The sequence below is a fragment of the Pelodiscus sinensis genome, chromosome 24 (genome assembly GCF_049634645.1).
Source record: "Pelodiscus sinensis isolate JC-2024 chromosome 24, ASM4963464v1, whole genome shotgun sequence".
NCBI classification, from domain to species: domain Eukaryota; kingdom Metazoa; phylum Chordata; order Testudines; family Trionychidae; genus Pelodiscus; species Pelodiscus sinensis.
In genome coordinates this window covers 15,060,705-15,081,869 of record NC_134734.1, presented here as the reverse complement: position 1 = coordinate 15,081,869, position 21,165 = coordinate 15,060,705, and the positions used below count along the sequence as shown (strand labels likewise).

General features: G+C 53.0%; 1 protein-coding gene across 3 annotated transcripts in view; it reads left to right on the top strand.

The window, feature by feature from the left end:
• The window catches only part of CGN (cingulin), a 70,723-nt gene that overhangs the window by 23,668 nt on the left and 25,890 nt on the right, over positions 1–21,165 (top strand). For 2 of the 3 annotated variants that reach the window (XM_075906930.1, XM_075906931.1), the window contains exons 2-14: positions 3,060–4,302; positions 5,120–5,223; positions 7,169–7,238; positions 10,401–10,499; positions 11,215–11,366; positions 12,024–12,165; positions 12,961–13,173; positions 14,057–14,205; positions 15,239–15,380; positions 16,955–17,167; positions 17,723–17,929; positions 19,151–19,408; positions 20,830–21,000. In XM_075906930.1, the coding sequence (XP_075763045.1) occupies positions 3,088–4,302; positions 5,120–5,223; positions 7,169–7,238; positions 10,401–10,499; positions 11,215–11,366; positions 12,024–12,165; positions 12,961–13,173; positions 14,057–14,205; positions 15,239–15,380; positions 16,955–17,167; positions 17,723–17,929; positions 19,151–19,408; positions 20,830–21,000 (3,135 nt within the window). In that variant the 5' untranslated portion in view covers positions 3,060–3,087. The remainder of the gene's footprint in view (positions 1–3,059; positions 4,303–5,119; positions 5,224–7,168; positions 7,239–10,400; positions 10,500–11,214; positions 11,367–12,023; positions 12,166–12,960; positions 13,174–14,056; positions 14,206–15,238; positions 15,381–16,954; positions 17,168–17,722; positions 17,930–19,150; positions 19,409–20,829; positions 21,001–21,165) is intronic. The other variant, XM_075906932.1, reaches the window with a different exon arrangement.

Genomic DNA, 21,165 nt, shown 5'->3' with positions numbered 1-21,165 from the left:
TAGATCAGGAGTCCTTTTGTGCTTGGTGCGGTACAGGCTGCTGCAGTCTCTCCACCCCCATATAAATGTATAAGTGACACTCCTGGTGAAGTGAGCCTATGAAAACCTGAATACAGAAGTGGCTTTAGGGCCTCACTGCCTAAGGTTCCCCTCCGACACTCCTTGCGCCCCACCACATCAGCTAATACACCCTATCTAGACTGCTAAAAGCAACTAATGATTAATTTTGGCATAGCAAGGGAGAAAGTGAGGATCTGTGTTCCCTGTAAGCTGGGAACTTTGGCAGCCACCCAAGGTTTCAACAGCCAGCAGCGTGTGTTTATACTGGTGGTGCACATCCACACATGTCTCCGTGCACAGAACAACATTTATTCCTCACACAGATGGGAAAAAAGTTAGAGGTCATGTTGGTGAGGCTCCCAATTTGAGTTCACATGGTTCAAATACAGAGCATATGCTCTCTGAATGCTGGGATGGGGATCCTCTCTAAGGAGCCTTCCCAAAATCCCTGGTCACTCTGACTTGGGGCTGGTTGACACTAAAAAATTGTATCAACTTAACTGCCTCACTCAAGGGCTTGAAAAATCTGCGACCTAGTTAAGCCAATACAAGCCAAATTCTTCCATCGGGGTGGTGGCTTCCATATAGGGTCACATCATGAGACTTTCTTGCTCATCCTGAAGATTTTTCTTGTAAACTTCAGGCATCAATTAAGACTAAAGCAGTAGAGCTTTTGTGAACTGTTCCTAGTCCCCAGTGTCAACTCTGTCCACTTCTATGACTTTGGGGTGAGGTCTGGGTGAAACAGCTGGTCCACAGCTTCAGCCAGGTTCAAACTGCCAGCCTTTTCAAAGGCAGTAAGGTAGGGTTGTCTCCTTTCCTCTTAAACTGGGTCAGCAACTTGGTATTGAGGTACGTAGAGCAGAACCAGGCGTTTCCTTTAGCTGGAACGGGGGTCTGCAAGCTGCCCTGCAGGTCAGGGACAGAAGGAACCCTGAGAGCACAAGCCGGTTACCTGCATGCCCATCAGACAGCCGAAGCAGAGGCAAATCAAACAGATCCCCTGACTGCTGGCTAGTTACATGCTGGAGGGAATTCAGGCAGGCTGTCATTCCCATTACATGCTCCCGGCTGCCTGCCTGTGCCTACGGTGAATCAGTCCGTGTAGCTTATGGTAATTGCTCATCTAACATATTGCAAAGGGAACTGATGCAGTGATACTCACTTCATCCAATGGGGAGCAAACAACTCCCCCCATACAGGCTGCCTCTGGGACTGAGTATTACATCACTTTTGTGCTCAATATGTCATGGCTAATAATCTGTTCCCACCAAATGGGAGTCTTACGGCTCCCGAAGTTCCAGGGAAGGGGGCTTGCATTGGATGCAGGTGACTGGGAGCAGCAGTGTTCTTATTCAGGTCTCCTATGTATATTGGGCTTCTGTTCTCGGACCCAACTAAGGTGCTAATCTTCAACTGCAGTGAGTATGCAGCACTCTGCTACTGTTTCTTAGGCAAGCAAGCCAGAAGAGGCGGGTAGTCCGGGCTTGAGTTTATAACGTGCAGTTTCTGTAAGATCGTATCCTGCTTTTCTTCTCTGTTTTCCCATGTGAATGAGCATGTGCATGCTGTATTTGCTGACACTGCATGTTTTTTAATAGGAACCAGAGATGGTAGGCTGTGCAGACAATCAGGATTTTGATCGGAGAAGAATAGGATGGGTTGCATCTGGACTAGAAAAACAGCATGTCCTGAGTGTCAGGATAACAGTCTTTCCTTGTGTGTGGAAACTGCTCTGTGCGAGAAATTCAGCTTTGTTCAGCTATGCTAGCGCAATGCTTCTTGTCCACGATACGCTTGTTTTAGCTTCTCATAACATCTTAACAATTGCATGTTTGTCTGCTTTTGGGGTGGAGGGAGGGATCTGAAGGAAAACTGCTGCTTACAAACTTCAGAAAGCTGTTAATCTCCTGCATGGCAAAGTCCTTGCATAAGATGCATTGCTAGTATGACAAGTAAAAAGGAATCTTCAGTGTTTAAGATTTTGCAGTAAAATGCTCCCCGGTTGTGGCACTCTTCCTCTTCGAGATATTGGAAGCAGCAGCAAAAAATATATATATATATTTTTTAAATCTTGCACTTCAAAAGTGTGTGTTAATTTAAGAGAGCGGTGTCGGGTCTCCTGGGTTTTATTCCTGGGTCTGTTGCTGACTTACTGTGTCCTAGGCCGAGTCATATAGGCCCTGATCCTGGAAAGACGTCAGCATGGGTGAAGACCAATTTATTTTTATTTTTGTGGAACCCTGCTTCCTTTAGGGGTTTGCTTAGGTCCTGATCTGGCATGGAAATCATTTCATGCTGTGAGCACTGTGCATTTTTGTGCTCCTGCTTTCAAAGGGCCCAACCCAGGGTGCCTTCCTGCTGTCTCTTTTCATGACTGAAAAACACGTACATGTACTTGGAGTGCCAAACTTTAATCTCCTGAACATGGCTCCTTATCTCCAGGGTAAATAAACTCTGGGTCGACAACACATTCCAGATTTTAATAGCGTAGAGAGAGAATGCGTCTGTTCACATGTGTTATGCTCTGCTTTCACAAAGCTAGTGAGGGTAGGGGACTGGACTGGATGACCTCTCGAGGTCTTTTCCATTTCTAGATTCTATGATTCTAATCACATGCTGTTATAGTAGATGAGCTCTTGAGCGTGACTAAGTATAGGGGTGACTTGATTAGCCTCCAAATACCTGCATGGGGAACAAATATTTATTAGCTGGCTCTTTAGCCTATCAGAAAAGGGCCTAAAACAGCCAATATCTAGAAAATGAAACTACACCAACTGAGGCAGGAAATAAGGTGTGTGGTTTTTAATAGCGAGGGTAACGAACCATTGGAACAATTTACCAAGGGTCGTGAGGGATGCTCTAGCATAGGCAATCTTAAAATCTTGAATCTATATGCCCAGTTTCCTCAAATGAATCCTTGCCAGCAGCTGCCCCTGGCTTCCTTCCTAAACCTAGCTGTGCTGGTGGTGTGAGAGTGTTTGTCTTCTCCCCTGCAGGAGGCTGGAGTATCCTTAATCCTTGGGGATGGACCAGCATGTGAATGGAGCCATGGCTGAGAAGTCAAACACTCTGGACTATGGGGTTCAGATCCGATTCATAGATGACCTGAAGGAAACGAAGAAGGCCCAAAAGGCCAGGTCTAAGCATTCCAAGACCAGCTCCTATGGGGTTGCAGTAAGGGTCCAGGGCATTGATGGCCAGCCCTTTGTGGTCCTCAACAGCGGGGAGAAAGGAGAGGACTCCTTTGGGGTGCAGATCAAAAGCGAGACTAAATACGGGAACCCTGCTCGTGGCCAGTGGCCTGAGAAGTTGCCTCCTAATTCCCTCAGGGAAGGCCCGGGCTCCATCAGCTCTGATTCTGACCTGGTGGAAAGCCGGTATGCGTCCAGACAGTCTCAGTATAACTCCCAGTACAGCACCTCTGACGAGGAGCAGAGCTCCAAGCGCTGCCCAAGGGAGCAGACGCCTGTCAGTGCAGAGGCAGCTCGGTCCTCCCGCAGTGATGGCATCTCATCCCCTCAGAGCAGCTACAGGCCATTGCCAGCCCTGAGGCATTTTGGGGAGGAGCTGAGGAGGACTCAGTCTCACAGCTCTCTCTTAAGCCCCAATGCAGAGGAGGTCTATGGCCCAAGCCCTCTCAGCAAGCAGACTGGGGGTGCCTACCGATCGCAGTCTTCAGCCATCATCAAGAGCAGCAGCACACTAGACGTTACAGGCAGAAAAAACACAGACCACAGCCAGGAATCCCGTGCACCTTCCGGAAGAAGGTTTGAAGGCAGGCTGCCATCACCAGACCCAGAGTCCTCTGATCAGCCTGCCAACGAGGCCCAAAGTGACATAGACACAAAGCCCCTGTCCTCAGTGGATTCTCTGATCACGAAATTCGATGGGAAGGTTCAGCAGAGAGGCCGAGCCCCCAGGAGAAGCCGGATCTCCCTGGAGGAGAGGAAACGGTCACAGAGTCTTGATGGGAGGGTGTCTTACCACGACACAGCTGATTCCAGAGAACTGAGCTCTGCCCAGCGCCAGGATCGCTCCAGGGAAAGGCCAAAGGGTCTGGCTGCCAAACAGCCTGGCATGGCCAATGCTTCTTACACCAACAGCCTGAATCGAGTGCGCCAAGAGGATCTGAAGGAAAACTCAGTCAACAAAGCCCCGCTGACACGAGACTGGATCGACGAAAGCTTGAAGGAGCCTCTTGTTGAGCAGCGGCAAAGTAAAGTGCGCTCAGAATTGCAGGTAATGCTTCGTTTGCAGCTCAGTCCCATGTCAGCCACACTTGCTTCATTCTAAGCCCACGAGCCACCATGTGTGGTCGGTGCTCAGGATGGAGCCTTAATTAGCTCTCTGGGCTGGGTGAGGCCTCCATTGCAATTGGCAGCTGTACAGGCAGTCAGGAGAGCCGCAAAGCTGCAGCCGCATGAGCGAGCCCTGCACGGGACCCTGGGGACGGTCAAACCGCCGCTGCGTGTGCGCCAAACCTCGGCTGCTGCGGTGCCAGCTAGTTCTGTGCTGCAGTTGCGGTGTATGTGTGTGCCTCGAGTGACCACATGCAATGCCAGATGCTGCTTGTAGCACTGTGGTTATACGGCCTGAAATTGGTATGCCCCCATCTTCTGCTTCTTCCTACCGCTGGGGAAGAAGCTGCTTCTCCTCCTTCCTAGCTGGCATATTTCCAAGAGCTTTAGGCACTGGAGTTGGATGCTAGGAGGGAAGGTCCCGAGGTGCAATTGACTCTGAAATTCACTAGGCCCTTAAGGGCAGCATGTAGTTACCACATGAACCTAGTTGCATCAAATCCCAGCCACTGTTGCCGGTATACCTGCCACGGCTGTTGTCCCCATTAATGTAGGGAGTGCAGTGACAATGTGGTAAGGGAATGCAATTATTCCTGCGTCTGGGCATAAGCCAAGCGCTCCCTGAAGACGAAACTTACCCTTTGGGCAGGTTATCCCATAACCATCGGGGGCTATGGGCCTATTGGTCTGATCTTGCAAGGCGGCAGCTCCTCCTGCTGTGCAAGGAGCCTCTGGTGAGGTTTGTCTTGTCTCCTTAGCAGCTTAAGTCCACTCCAGACCTTCTGAAAGACCAGCAGGAAGTTTCTCCGCCTGGGAGCAGCGAGTCCACCAAAGAGCTTATCTACAGTATCCTGAAGGATGGGTGAGTGTTGAGCGGAGCGCTCGTGGGTCCAGCATAAGGCAGGATCTTAGCGTTTGTTCTGCAGCTTGCTCCGTTGGAGCACTGGGCACGTCACTGCCCCCAGCGGGGCACGTGTTTGTGCTTACTGCCCTCTCACCAACACAAGTTGGTCCAATAAAAGAGATTCCTTTCCTCACTATGCCTCTTTAGTACCCCGGGACCAACAGGGCTGTAGCAGCACTGCCTAAACCAGGGGTGGGCAATAATTTTTTCCTGGGGACCACTTCAAAAAATTTTTAGTAGTCCCAGGCCACCCAGAAAGGGCAGGGCCTAAACAGGAAGGGGCGGTGCTAGCCCACTCCCATACCATGATTGGTCCGTGGGTGGGAGAACCCTTTTGCCCCCCCTTCTGACTAGGCACCCATACCCTGGAAGAGGTTTGGCATGCTCCCCCACCCCCAGGCCAATCAGGATCTGGAGGGCAGGGAGTGCGGGAAGCCTCCTCCCGCCCTGCAAGGAGCACATGGCACTTGAAGTGCCGTGGACTCCTCACAGGGCCCAGGCAGGGCGAAGGAAGTTTGATGCAGGTCCCCCGCCCCCAGACCTCGATTGGCCTGGGGGTGGGAGAGCAGCAGGGCCTCTGCAGGCTGAATCCTGCCCGCGAAGGCCCTTTTGCCCACCCCGTCCTAAACACGGGCTCTCGCTTCAGTGAAAGATGTTTCTGAAACACAACTAAAGTGCTGCATCCTCTTGGGGTTGGGATCAAGACTGACCAGGTGGGACACGATTGTTCTGGGACCCCGAGCTCTGGGCCCTCCCTCCAAACATCCGTCTACATAAAGTGAAATGGTCGGGAGCGGGACAAACATGACATATCGGGGTCCCCACCTTTCTCGCAATAGAGGGTGGGGGTGTGTTCCTCAAATGAATAGCAGGCAAATGTACCCAAAGCAAGAGCTTAGCAATTGAATCCGTTACACAGCAGCTCAGACTAGCTGATCACAATGTCCCCTTCTGGCTGTCGAATCTGACTCTCGAAGATGTGGCCCCAAATATGGATGCAAATTGGAACGCCGTTCCTTTAAATCCAGCCCTGGAATAGGAGTCTAGCACCCTGGGCTTCTCTGTGTATGCAGAAGAACTTCTGAACTACAGTGTAGCCCCATAAACTAACAATTGTAAGCCTCTTAGCTAAGTGGCAGTGACGCTACAGAGGTGCAAATTGTGTGTGTGCCAGCCTTGGAGCCGACAAAGGGAATTAAATCCTTGCACAGTCACCTTCAGATTTAAACAATCCCTTCAAGATAGATAGCATCTGTTCTCTGGGAAGTCCCCAGCTGGGTGGGAGCACAGGGCAAATAGGCAGCTGATCCGCTGAACTTGATCGCTAAAGGGCTTCTCTGTAGGAAAGCTAGTGTTTAAAGACAACCTCTCTTCCTCCTCCTTTGCTGCCTTGCGGACATTTGACGGAAAGACTCACTTTCAGAATTTCACTCCAGTGGCCTCTTATAAAGGGATAAGTCCCTCTTTACTTTCAATTTATACCTTATGGGCCTCATAAACTGGGGGGAGGACGGAATAGAACTTTCCTCTACCTTGCCCCGGATATGCTCCTCTTAGGTATTACCTGCAACCACATTACTAAAATCCAGACAGAAGTGTGTGTCTCTCAAGTTCTTAAGTCCCTTGATATCAAAGAATTTGATCACTTGACAAACCTATTTCATCCCTTCAACGCCCCTGTAAAGCAGTGCAGAACAATTATTCCCCTTGTGCTGCTGGGGAAACAGAGGCATGGAGGGATTAAGTGACTTGCCCATACAGGAAGTCTGCAGCAGAGCAGGGACTCACAACCCTAAGACTCGAGTCATAGGTGAGTGCCCTGTGCATTGCTCTTCTTCCCCTCACTTCTGGTGGTCTGACCTTTTACCCTGAATGACTTGTTTGTATTTGCATGGTTTTCCAGGAGCAAAGAAAGCGAAAGCTCACTGAAGAGAAAAACCAACCTGATGTTTGAGAAGATCCAAGCACTTGCTGTAAGTTGCAGGAACCCTCTGTACCGGCCTCTCCTTGATTTGCAGAGTCCAAGTCCTATGCCACTTCAGTGGCTCCTGGCTTTCAGCGGAAGGGTGAATTTTTCACCCTGTGTTATCAAGCCAGGGTGGTACTGAGAGGCTATGACGACTGCCCCCTTGTTTGTGTACTTCTGTGCCTCAGTTGGAAGTGTAATTCCCAGCTTGGGGAGAGGTGCACCCACTAGCTGTGCTCAAAGTAGTGCACTCCGAGTTGCAGCATGCCAGGCCGGTGCGGGCACCACGGGAGGCTAACCACCCTCGTACAAGGGGTTGTTCTTAGGGCAGCTTGCCTTGCAGTGGCTGTTTTTCATGCACTAACTCTGTCAAAGCTAGTCTAGGCATGGGCTTACAACTGCAGTGTGGACATTCCTACTGCCTCCCAGTCGCCCTCTTCTCCTAACCCGCGCCAGGATACTGAGTGTCTCCGTTAAGCTAGTTCATCGCAGCGATGCCCATCTGGAGCAGGAAAGGGACTTCCTCTGGGTTCAGCCAGTTGACTTTTAGCCCTTCTTGCAGTTTAGTGCATCCTGCTGAAAACACCCCTGCTACCCTTTTCTGGGCAGAACTGGTGAAATCTTCATCTCTCTGTAGCAGGGGTGGGAAACTTTTTTTGGATCAGGGGGCCACCGACCCACAGAAAAATCGGGGGGCTCACACAAATGAAAAGCAAAACAACAAAATAAAAAAACCCAACTCACTGATGTGGTCCCTGACTGGAGACACCTCACTCCCCTCACGCTCCAGCCCCATGGTGGGGAGGACCGAGCTTCAGGGCTTCCCACAGGCCAGATGATCTCTTCTGGGGGCTTGGGGCTAGTAGATTTTTGTGGGTCCCTTTAGGTTCAATGGGAGGGAGGGAGGATGCAGGAGCAGGCTGGGAGTTGGGGGTGTGGGGTCTGAACAGGAGGTAGGCTGCAGGCTAGGTCTGGGGGTGTGGGGACTAGAGGGACAATGCAGGAGCAGGGTGGGGATGTGCAGTCTGGGTGGAAGGCAGGGTGCAAAGTCTGGGGAGGCAGGGGCTGCATGATGGTGATGGGGGACACTTAACAGCACAGCTCCCTGGGGACACATGTGGCTTCTGGCAATTGCAGCCAATGGGAGCAGTGGGGAAAAGCCTCCAGCTGAGAGGTTCCCTGCACTGCCATTTCCCCAGCTTGGGGGTAGGGGGAGGACAGTAGCACGCAGAGCAGTTTCCTCTTTCCCCCTCCCTCCCCCCCCCCCCCCCCCCGGGCAGGCAGTGCCTGCATGTCCGATCCAGCCCTGGCCTGCCGCAGTCTGGTGCTCAGAGTCCACCCCCAGCCCAGCGGGGAGCCAGCACTGGCACTCCAGCCACACAGAGCTCTCTGCCAGTGCCAGCTCCCCGCTGCAGGAGGGAGGCCAAGCCCTGAGCCTCTAGGGACGGATCCAGGCAAGCCACGGGTCAGGCTGTAGGCTCCCCACCCCTGACGTGTGGGATGCCCTGCCCCAGGAGCATAGTGCACTGTGTCTAGATTTCTGTAAAGAGAGCTGCATGAGTGAGTCTTACGAGTATTAAATATTCATGCTCCCTGCATGTTTGGATAACAAGGCGAATCAGTTCTCCTGTTTGAGGGCTCCCTGTGGCAGGGGGTCAGGAAGGATGTTTTTCTTCCCTCTGCCCCCCACCTTTCCCCATAGGCCGCGTGGTTGGGTGTGTTACAGGCTTTTCACCTTCTGTTAAGCCATCAGCGTGGTCCCAGCTGCAGGTTGGATTCCAGGCTTGACAAGTTGGTGATCTGACAAACACTTTGCTGCTCTAGGGCTCAATATTTTTATTCTTTCTGAACTCCCGTTCTTGTTTTAAACCGTGTAAGATTGACGTTTTTGGGGGTGGGATTCTGTGCTGTGTGTTTGGATCAGATTATCCCATTAGCTGGAAAAGGTCACAGTCTTTCCCTTACTCCTGTGGTCCTGGAGTTGGGTTTTTTTTTTAATTATTTTTTTTTAAAAGTCCTTTTCTGCAGGGAGCAGATAGAAAGGACTCTCTTTTAGAATGATCAGTATATGAAAGCTACATGGCTCCCTTTCAGGAATCTGCTCTGATGCTGTCTGTTGGAGATGTTAACGGGGAGTGCATTCTTAGTTATATATTTATTTTTTTAAGTATTAAAGGGGCTCTGAACTCATTTTGCCAACTCCACCCTTCTCTCAGCTTGTCTGGCACTGGCTGCTGCACGCTGGGCTCAGAGCTTGCCTGAAATGACAGCATCTTTTATTAAAACTGGCACTTCACAGCCTCCTGCTTGAGGCCCAACATACGCCTGGCAGGAGCAGTGTCTTTTGATGTTGACATCGGAGGGCCGCTTGCCAGTGTTAGGTTAAAACAGAGAATCGCTGCTGAGAATGTGGCCTCCTTTTTTTTTTTTTTTTTTTTTAACTTATTAACTCAGGGGAAATTTAAAATCTGGCCGGTACTTAGAGCATTGAGGGACCAGAATGACACATGGGAAATGGGGGGTTCCCTACTTTGCTCTGTCACAGTCTGTGGCTGTAACCTTGGGCAAGTCCTTTTGTTGCTGTGTGCCTCAGTTTCCCTCATGTACAGTGGGGATAATAGTATCTGTCCTGTCTTGCGGGGGGATTTGTGAGGATTAATACACTAAGATGGTGAGGCGCCGGCTTTCTGAAGGGATGGAGGGCTGTTAAAAGTACCTACATATAACGACAGGGAGCTCTAGCAATATTATGCAGTCGCTGTGGGGCTAGTGCTGGACAGATGCATGGTCCTTGAAGTTAAGTGCTTGTAATCGACATAGGAAAGAGAAAGGAAGGATCCCTACTTCATTTTGGGGACCTGACTTTGGTACTACTTGACCCCCATCATCACAGTACCCGAGCCCCCCACAGTCTTCAAGGAATTCATCCTCCCAAGACCCAGAAGGTGGGACAGGGCTGTTGTCCCCATTGTACAGGTGGGGAACTGAGGCACTGAGAGATCAAGTGACTTACCAAGAGTCACACAGGTGCTCTGGTGGAGCTAGGACTTGATCCAGCATCCCAGCCCACTGAAGTGTCTTAACCACAATGCTATCCTTCCTCTCCAATAACTGACCTCAGGCAGCATCTCCTGGGTGCTTGTGTTAAAGCGGGGGTTCTGTCTAACAGGCTGTGCCTCCTGAGGATGCAAGGGCATCAGTTTCCCAGAACAGTGAGCTGAAGAGGAAGATGGAGGAGCTGCAGCAGAAACTAGATGAAGAGACAAAGGTAATGGTTGGTTAGAGGCACTGGCCAGCAGCAGAGCTGACAGCCTCCCTGGGTCCCTGGGCAAGATGTGGGTGGGGTGGGGTCTCAGAAGGGGCGGGGCCAAGGGGAGCTGATCCTCAGAGCCACCTGCAGCAGCAGCTGGAGCCCCAGACCCTGGGGCAGTTGCAGCCTTTGCCCCTCTCCTCCCATTGGCGGGCCTGCTGGCCAGGAACCTGCGCTGTGCTGAAAAGATGTTGGAAGGCTGGCAGCCTTATGGAGTTGCCACCCTTTGGCTGCAGGGGTTGGGCCTGGGTTCTGTGCTGTTTCCGTATACCCCAGCATGGAGTAGGGGGGAGGGGAGGCTTGGGGAGGAGGCAGGGACTTGGCCAGTGACCCAGCGGTTATGCTGGTCCACTGGCAGTAGGTACTGTGCTGGGCTCACATCTTACTCCTAGACTGAAGTATTTTCTGTAGGGCTGCATCGCTGCTTACCCCTCCCCACTTCTCTGCATGATCCCATCCCCTTTACACCCTCCCCACTTAGGAGCGGCATGCCTAATCCCCTTAGGGCCAGATCCTCTGCTGGTCTAGTCCTGGTCTAGTCCTGGTGAAGTCAATGGGCTGTGGAGGATCGTGGAATGCCATTCTCTGTAGCTAGCTAGAGGCAGCGTCCCTTGACATCCGAGCCTCCCCTTCTCTTCCGTGGCAGCTAACGCTCCCTTCTCCTGTCCCCCAGCTTCGCCAGAAAGCAGAGCAGGCAAGGGAGGCTCCCAGGAGCGGTGCCGCTCGGAACCTGGAGAGCCGGCTGGAGGAGGCGCAGAACGAGTGCCGGCTCCTCAAGGCAGCGTTGGAGAAGAAGATCCAGGAGCTGCAAAGCCGCTTGCAAGAGTAGGAGCCTAATCTTGCATTTGTGGGCTGTGCGGGCCTGGCAGAGCACTAAAGATTCTCACTGTGGTTACTGTGGTCTCTCTTCCCTTAACGAGTCCTCACCTCCCTCCTAGCCCCCTGAGTGAAGTTGTGGGCACCCTGTTTCATAGATGGAGAAACTGAGGCACAGAGAAAGCAGTGCTCTGTATAGCTAGGCCTAACAGCTTTAAGACTGTTAAGGACTTTGTCCTCTCAGCCCCCTCCCTCCCATGGTATAATCCCCATTGTACAGCTGGAGAACCAAGGCACAGGGAAAATGGATTGATTTACCCATGGTCCTCCAGGAAGTCAGTGGCCAAGGTTGGGGTTTGAACACTGGTCTCCTGATTCCCAGCCCAGAACCCTACCCATTAGGCAACCTGGCCTACAGGAGATGATAGTGAGCCAGTGTCTGGGTTAGACGTGCATCTGACAAAGTGGGTCTTTGCCCACGAAAGCTTATGCTCCAATACATCTGTTAGTCTGGAAGGTGCCACAGGACTCCTTGTGGCTTTTGCAGATCCAGACTTAACACAGCTACCCCTCCGATACTTGGGTTAGAATTGTAACTGTCTGTGCTGGGCTGAGACCAAGCCTTTCTGTGTCTGGCTTTGAGCAGGCCTGTTCCATCTCCTCTAGGCTGACAGAAGTGAAAGCTGCCAGGGATCAGGCAGAGGACAAACTGGGAGACGTGGAAGAGCAACTCATGGGGATGCATGAGGAGCTGGACAGGCTGCGGAAGGCCTCAGGGGATTCTGCTGACAGAGACGAGCTGCTGAAGGTGCTTGATTCCCACCAAGTGATCGCGTGTCGTGGGGCTGGTTCTCACTCAGATTAAATGGATGCAGCTGCTGAAGCCAACAGTGCTGCACTCAGTTGCACACTGGGGGAGCTGGCCTGAGTCGTGATTTGAATGACAGGTTGTGCCTCTTGGTTTTGGCACCCTCAGGGCCTGACCAGTCCTGAACCAGGGGAGATCAGTGCCAATCCCTCTGCTGCTGCTGACTGTGGGGCTCTACTCTGACAGCGGCAGAGGGGCCAGCATTGACTGAGTGGAGGGCACTTGAAGGAGGAGGAAGAGGGGCCAGGAACACAGCCCACTTGAGCTCGGAACCTGACTCCAGAGTCTGGCCGCAGGGCTCCGCAGCCATCCTGCTTCTTTCTCCCAGTGCCCTCCTCCCTCCCTGAGCTTGAATGCTGCAAACGAGCTATTTGTGCCACTCCAGAAACTCGGGGGAGGAGTTGCTGAGTACTGAGGCTCCAGCCTGAGAGCACCAACAAGGATGCCAGATGTTGTCAGACAAGGGAAGTCTAGGTTATAGAAGTCCAGCCTGTATAATCATAGTGGCCTTCACTGCTCTGGATACAGGAAGGCAGTCTCATTATCCCCATTGCACAGATGGGAAAACTGAGGCACAGTGACTTGCCCAGTGGCAGAGCAGGTAATGGAACCCAGGTTGCCTGAGTCGCAGACCAATGCTGTATCCACTAGCCAGAAGTGCTTCCCTACAGTGCTTCCAGAATTGTCTAGCGTAGCTTCAGGTGGTGAGTGTTTCTGTTCCTGCCCTCTTCTCAGGAGCTGCTGGAAACCAGAGAGGAGCTGGAGGAGGTCCTGAGTGCTAAACAGAAGCAAGAAGAACATCTGCGCCTGCGGGAGAGGGAGCTGACGGCACTGAAAGGAGCCCTGAAGGAGGAGGTGGCGAATCATGACAAGGAGCTGGAAAGGGTGACGCAGCAGTACCAACACGACATGGACCAGCTGAGGCGAAACATGGAGAATGTGTCTCAGGTAAAGTCACAGGCATGTGAAATGAAAGCATGAGGTGAGCCCATTAGGGGAACTGTGGGGGTCTGTTAAGAAATTAAGGCCTGCTCATTTTATGGACTGAATTTATAAGCCATAGAAAATCATAGCAGTGGTCCGCTTCCTTAAATGCCCTCTCTCCAAGTCTTTTGATTGGTTGCGACCTACATTTCCTGTCCTAAACCATCATGGAAGGGTGCTGTGGCCGTGGGCACTCCATTTCCTGGCTCGATGATCATGAAGCTCTGGGATACAGCGGAAAGTCGCTCTAGTTCTGACTTCAGATGTGATCTCTCCTAAACCGCTTTCTAGCCAGTCCAAAAAGCTGTGAACATGCTCATTTGGGTAAGAACCGGATTTACTTCTGCTCCACAAAGCTGACCAAATTGAGCGTCTGCCCAGCCCTTTTCCACTAAATCAGTTGAAGTCAGCTTAAAAGAAATCACTGCTTAATTTTAAATTGGTGCAACATCTCAGACGATGCCTTGGGTGGTGTGTTCAAAGCACGTAGAGTTCTCCCCCCAGAGAAAAGGGGTACCATACTTAGTTCCCCCCCCTCCCGCTCCCGCTCCCCCGCACTGATCTTCTGGATCTGTTGACCAAGTGCTACAGGTGAGTGTTCAAATCACTTGTTTAAGTGATGGCTGGACTGTGTCCGTCTCTGGGCCTGAATTCTACTGTCTTGTGCTATATTCCATTGGTGGGGCTCCCTAGACTTCAGCTACTCCTGAGTCATCTGCAGTAGCAAAGGACAGAAACTGTTCAGGGTGTGCATTGGAAACCGCCACCGAGAACAAACCAGGCATAACCGTCCCCATCCTGCTTGCAGTAAATGCACCCCGCCCAACAGCTTTGTTCCTGTCTCTAGGACCAAGCCAGTCTGGAGACGGAGAGGCAGAAAATCAACTCGATAGTGAGGAGCCTCCAGAAGGAGCTGGAGGAGAGCAATGAGGAGACGAGCCACTGGAGGGAGATGTTCCAGAAGAACAAAGAGGAGCTGCGTAGCACCAAGCAGGAGTGAGCTCTCGCTGATGCGCTGCGTCTGTCCCACAATTGCAGCTGCAGGATTGTAGCTGTGACTGGGTGTGGTTAACTAAAGCCTCCCAGGGAACCCCAGCTCCCTACACTCACCGTGCCTCAGAGACCCACTGCCAGTTGTCATCTAGTCCCTGCCCCAGTGGCAAACTGCAATCTGTAATGGCCACTCCTCATTGGCCCGGGGGTAGACCTGCTCCCCAGCTCTGCCTGCCTTTCCCCAGCCCTGCTCTGTCTCAGGAAGTCCCCAGCTTCCCTGGTAACCAGGTCCCTCCTGCTCCAGCGCTGGAGCAAAAGTTTCCTTTCCTCCACTCCAGGAGCCCTTATTTATGCAGCACCAGCTGGCCCCTGATTGGCTGCTATTTGCCTCAGCTGCTGACTCCACAGCACCGGCCCTAAGGGGTTCGGCTGCTCCAATTTATCCGAACTTCTTTCCTGTAAATCCCAGAAAGATAAGTGGCTGTGTGATGGGAGTTGTGCCCTTACCTGTCTCTGAGGTGTCATTCCAGGGAGGATGGAGGCAGGATCCTTGCCCTGGGCTCCCTAGCAGAAGCCATGATGTGCCTAGTGGATAGGCCTCCAGTTAATGGCATTGCTGCTGCAGAGTCCTGCAAGGAAGTGCATGTGTCATGTCAGGGCATTACCCCAGAGAGGACTCGTAGCCAGGAGTGGTCCAAGGTGGGCTGCGGCAGCTGGCGCCCCAGGCGGAATGCGCGATCGGCACCCACGCCTGCACGGCTGTCAATGGAGTGACATCATCATCGGGCGCCCCATGACATCATCTTCGGGGGCCCCATTGAAGGCTGCGCCCTAGGCAACCGCCGAGTCGGCCTGTAGTCACGGGCCACCCCTGCCCGTAGCTCAGGCTTGGCAGGCATGCACAGGGCAGCCATTGGAGTTTCAGTGCCCCCCTCCTGGTGACCTTCATAGTCTTGCTTCCGCCAGGATCAGACTCCCCACCCTTCTCCCAGGGGACAATGGGGAGCCCACTTGGCACGTCTCTTCCCGCATGCAGGCTCATGCAGGTGAAACTGGAGCGGGAGGAGTTTGAGGAGGAGCTGCGAGAGCTGCGGGAACGCTTCTCGGCCATGCGGGTGGAAGTGGACCAGGTCCGGAACAGCACCATGGATGCTGGCCAAGCAGAAGCCCTGAAGAAGGTACGATGGGCAGGGTATGGTCAGAAGGAAGTGTGAACAACCGGGATGCCAAAGCCTTTTCAGGCCACTCCGGCAATGTAAATGTGCTTCAAAATGTGCAGAAATAGCTTCCCGAGATCCTCCTGGCATGGGGGCTTTTCTGGCTATTACACCAATAGTGCAACCCCTGGTGTAGAGGGCAGGGTGGGGGGGTGTCTGGAACTTACCCCACTTCAGTCTGCTTCCCAGGGTCCAGAGGGTTACGCTCGAGCAAGCCAGGAATCTTTTGGCTATTTTTTTTCCCCCACATAAATTTGCATTTTTGGTGAACTTGACATGGTTCACTGACTCTTGGTGGGGCTGGGGGGGGGGGGGGGAAACAGCCTCATTTCACCATTTTCTAAACAAAACTCTTGATCTGAAAAATGTCGAAATGGGACATTTTGAAACAGCTGTTCTGAATGGTAACCTAGCTTATAATAAAAAGGCTTCCCATCTGTTCTCTCTGATTTTTCCATACACGTGCAGAATAAGTTTGTATGTGCACCGAGGCATGTGCAAATGTGCACCACCAGGAGAAACACAAAATCTAGCTTTGGGCACTGTGCTAATTAGCTGGGGGGCATTTGAATTGCCCTGAGCAGCAGCACATATGCACAGCTTACAGGGAACATATCTAAATTGAATGTTTTGACCTGAACTCAAATCACTTGTCTTCAGTTTGTGAAAATTCTTACATTGGACTTCCTGTCTAAAATGGGGACAGAAAATCACTTCCTGCCCAGGGCTACTTATCACAACTAGGGATGTAAGAGTGTGGCTGTGTAAATGGGTTACCGCTAAGCATGTGCTTATTGGTCACCCAGACTGCTACATGCAGCTCTTGGCCCAACTCCCAGGGAGCCGCCTGCTGCCCTGTGCTGATGCCTCAGAGGCAGGGCCGACTTATCCATTAGGCACAGTGCGTAGGGCCCACAAAAATGTTTTAATTTCTTTTAAAATCAGAAGGGAAAAAAATGAACTTTTAGGGTCGAAGAAAATGTTTTAATTTTTTTCCTCACAGAAAAAAATGAAACTTTTAGAGCCCACGAAAATCTATTAAATTTTGCCTAAAACAGGAAAAAAAATGTTGAAGTATTTAAAGTTATATCAAAATTTTTTTTATATATATATATTTTATGGAAGAAGGGGCCCACGAAGGCAAAAGTACCTAAGGCCCACAAAAGTCATAATGCAGCCCTGCTCAGAGATAGCAGCGCTGGGAGGGGGGGTAGGTGGGAATTGGTACATGCGGGAAGTCGGCATAAAAGCTGGCTTCCACCGCGCATCGGTTCCCAGGGAACTGGCTGCCATCCCGCGTGTAACTGCTGAAATCTTCAGGCGTTACATGGATAATCAATTAAATGCATTTTCACATCCCTAACCAGGTCAGTGGCCTTCACAGGGACTACTGCCATGCTAAGTGCATCAGGCTCTCTGGAAGCCCAGCTCCCTGTTAGGCGTCTGGCTACCTTGTGAGTGCAGCTTGGGCTCCCAGAGCCTGGCGTGTGTTGGATGCTCTGTGAAGCCTGTCAGTGACTCTTCTCCCCCTGCAGGAGCTGCATCAGGCCCAGGGGGAGCTGAGGGAGCTGGCTTCGGAGAAGCAGGCCCAGGCTGAGCTGGTCCACCAAAGGGAGCGGGAACTGGCTGCCCTGAAGGGGGCGCTCCAGGAAGAAGTGGCCAGCCACGATGCGGAGGTGGAGCAGCTGAAGCAGCAGTTCCAGAAGAACCTGCAGCAGCTCAAGAAGGACTACGACGAAGCTGCCAAGGCAAGAGCCCAGCTTGGCCCCCTTCCAGCATAGGACCCCCAAGAGTGCCCATCGTTGCATGATTTTGAGCCAGGTGTGCTGAAGGCTGCACAGCTGGCTAACTGGCCCCCGTGGGCAGTGAATAGAGCAGCTTGGGGGTGTGGCCCAGGCCACAGATCTGGGATGCTTTCTGAACAGCTTGCATTGATGCACTCTACCCCAAGCCCTGCCCCTTGCAGCTGTGATGTCAGCACATCTCTGAGCCCCCACTGCCCCTTCTGTGTGTCTGGCTGCAGTGCCAGCATCTGCTCCGTTTCCCATCCCTGGCCACCTCCCACAGACCCCTTACAGAAATGGCTTCTCTCCATGTGTGGCCACTTCTGGAGGTGCCACCGCAGAACGGGCACCCTCTGTGCAATGAGCTACACCGGGGAGCTGGTTTGCCCACCGCTAGGCAGAAGCCTTTGGAGACCAGCTCCTGTGAGTGCCGGCCTCCCAAGCACCAGTGGAGGGTCCCCTGGGCTTGCGATCTCTGGCCCTGGACACATCGGTGCTTGTTTCTTGCCCGGTGTGCAGGTGAAAGTGGTCATGGAGAGCGAGAAGGAGGCCACGGAGCAGATGAAGAAGGCCGTGGAGTCCACGCTGCGGGAGACGCAGGAGGAGAACGACGACTTGAGGAGGAAGATCCTGGGCCTGGAGATGCAGGTCAAGGAGTACAGGCACTTCTCCGAGAACTGGGAGGGCTCCGAGGCCAGGCTCCGGGAGAAGATCGTCAAGCTGGAGGTACGCAAGGGCCGCAGCACTGCCCCTTCCCTAGCTTCCCGCTCAGAGTAGCCCCTCGAAGGCCCCTTGGTGCCAGGTGCTGCACAGACTCAAAGACAGCCAGTGCCCCGGGCGTGTCTGTGCTAGAAGGTTGGTCGGCTATGCTAGGTTCTCTTCCTCTCCACAATAATTGCTGTAGTGGTTCATGTTCGCGCTGCCTTTCTTCTGTGGGTGGTACGTGTCCTCACCAGGATTGCTTTGACCAAGAGAAGAGGAGCAGCGTGTGGGGTGGGGCTGAGGCTACGTCTACACTGCAGCGAAGTCTCAAAATTAGTCTGAGGCAGGCTTCCCTAAAGCCATCTCGAGTTAGAGCCCCAGGAGGAATAACTTAAAATGGCCCTGGTAAGGGGCTATTTGGAAATAGCAGCAACGGAGCAGCTACACCCGCCTTATTTTGAAATAGCTATTTCGGAACAGGTGTTATTCCCCCTAGAATGAGGTTTACAGAAGTCGGAATAAGCCGTCCATTATTTTGAAATAATGGAATTGCTGTGTAGACGCTCACATAGGTGTTTCGGAATAACGGCCGTTATTCTGAAATAACTTTGCTTTGTAGACACGCCCTAAGAGTCTTGTCGGCTGCTCTGCTCCTGGTAGGGAGCTGAGAGTTGGGAGTGGGGTGAAGGGCAGCCGGGCTCCCAGCAGGGAGACCTGCACCTGGTGTCTGGCTTGCTGCCCTGTTCCTAATAAGGTGTGAGGAGCCTGGAGAGCAACCTAAGCCAGGAGTGGAGACCAGGCAGCAGCCTGGCTGGGAGCCAAGAGCTAGCTTTTTCCATAGTGGAGCCGTGACGCTGACCATGACCGCCAATGGCTACAAGTAACACGGCGTCTGCAGGACACGGTCACCTTTATTGCGCCAACGTAAGCCCTACACCGATCGTGGAGGTGGAGCCATTATGTTGATGTATAAGGGCACTTGCATTGGTGGGAGCAAGTTTGTAGTGTGCACACTGACTTAGGTTGACATGAGCTGCCTTATGTCAGCCTAGCGCTGTAGTGTAGACTAACCCTCGTTGAACTTACAGCCCACACAGAGGGGAAGGGACTTGTCCAGGGTCACCCACAGGCCACACATCTCCTGAGCCCCAGCCCAGCGCTCTATCCATTGGACCCTACTTCCCCATCCCCACTGAAATACTCAGATAGCCTTGCCCCTATTTCTGAGAGCTCCTCCCCTCCCAGGCTGATCGCAGACACATGGAGGAGTCCTTGGAAGAGACTGCGGAGCAGGAGCAGGAGCTGCGGATGGCCAAGAGGTCTCTGGAGAGCCGCCTGGAAGAGGCCCAGAGGAGCCTCAGCAGGCTGTCGCAGGAGTACCAGGAGCTGACCGCCTCTCACCAGGAGGAGATAAAGCAGAAGGAGCAGCTGAGGAGGGCGAAGAATGAGCTGGAGGAGCAGAAGCGGCTGCTGGATAAGTCCACAGAGAAGCTGACGAGAGAGGTTTGTGAGGCTCCTCCCTCTCCCAGCTGATGTCGCTCTTAAAGCAGGTGGGGGGGGGGAAGGAGGAGGGAGGGTGTTGCCCATGGTGGCCCATGGCTGCTTGGCGAGTTACTGCACTGCACTTGGGACATACAGTCTTTGTGCAGCGTGGCCACCTGAGTCCCAAGAAGCTCACACAGGAGAGTGTTTAAATCCCGCCCCGCCCCTCTAGTCTTACACGGGTGGCATTTGCTGCCAGGGAGGGGCAATGCCCGTGCAAAGGGGCTGGAGGATTCTGATATACCCGGCAACCCGCTTGAAAATGGGCCGTGGCTGCCTTGAAAGGTTAATGCTCAGATGCAGGTTTGTAAGCCACTCTGCTCCCTGCCCAGCACGGCGCCTTGCTGGCTGGTGATGGGGAGCGGCCATTTTAGATGCATTGGGCTTGATCCTCTGGGCATCAATTAGTGTTGCCAACCGATTAGCTGGCTACATCCGAGCTGGGCCGTATTGGCCCACAGGGTAGGGAGATGGTCTGAGAAGCCTCTCTTCTCCCTCCTGGGCATTGGGCCTGTCTCATGCCTCCCCCTCCCTCCCTGGGTCCCCCAGTCACCCTCTCACTAGCAAATGGCTTTATTTTGCTCCTGCTCTGTCTGGAAGCCCTCTAACAAAGTCCCCTTTAAAACTTCTCCTCTATAAACCCACTGTGTGTTCCAGACTCACTAGCTGCATGCACAGGGTCTCATCCTGGGATGCCCCAGCCATAGGCACCAACTTTCTGATTTCCCCGGGGGTGCTCAACCCCTGCTCCATCCCAGCCCCTGCTCTGTCCCTTCCCCCAAGGCTCCTCCGCCAGTGTCACAGCTGATCAGTACCTAGTGGGAGGTGATGGGGAGGGAGGAGGAGAAGAGGAGCTGATTGACAGAGCTAGAGGGCTTGGGAGTTGTAGGGTGAACTCTGGTATCCAGGGTGACTCATTCTGCAGCCCTCTGGCTCCCCCAGGCTTGCCAATGAAGTTCCCTGGAGGTGAGCTCTGGTGTTGAAATGACCCTCGCGATAGGTGCTGCGGAAAAATCTAAGCTAGGCTGTTGGGTGACCTGCAAGGACTTTGTCATGTGGCCCAGCGGGGTGAGCCAGCTGCATTTAATAGTCGTTTCTGTGCACTAAACCTCTGCTTGGAGTTCAGCTTTTGCAAGTCTTCATCGGCCGTGAGCGCCATTCCTAGCAGATTCAGCTCTGTCCTACAAACCAAGTGTCTGGGGGTAGAAAGGGAGAAGTCCAGCCCACTGCCCAGTAATGCCAGGGACACCCTCTTACTTCCCCCTCTTCCTCTTCATGGTGGTGCTAAACCTACTAGATGCAGTGGCATCGTTGATCCCTATGTGGCCCGGGGGAGATGCTTGGTCGTGGGCACTAACTGTACTCCATCCCCTCTCTTCTAGCTGGACCAGATGTCCCAGGCGTCCCACAGCTCGCTGGCCACGCTGCAGTCACAGCTGGAGGAGTACAAGGAGAGATCCCGCAAGGAGATCACTGATTCCCAGAAGCAGGCTAAGGACCGCACCGCGGAGCTGGAGAAGATGCAGTTTGCCATGGGCCGGCTGCAGGACGAGGTAGGCCGCTGGCGCTCGTGGGGTTGCCTGGCTTGCTGCCTGCCAGGGGCTGTCTTTGCAGAGGGCATCTACAGTGTGTGTGCCAGGAATCATTAGAGCTGAGAAGATGCTGACGTTCCTCATCCCCTTTCAAATTACCCAGTATCCTGTCTCTTCCCTGCCTCA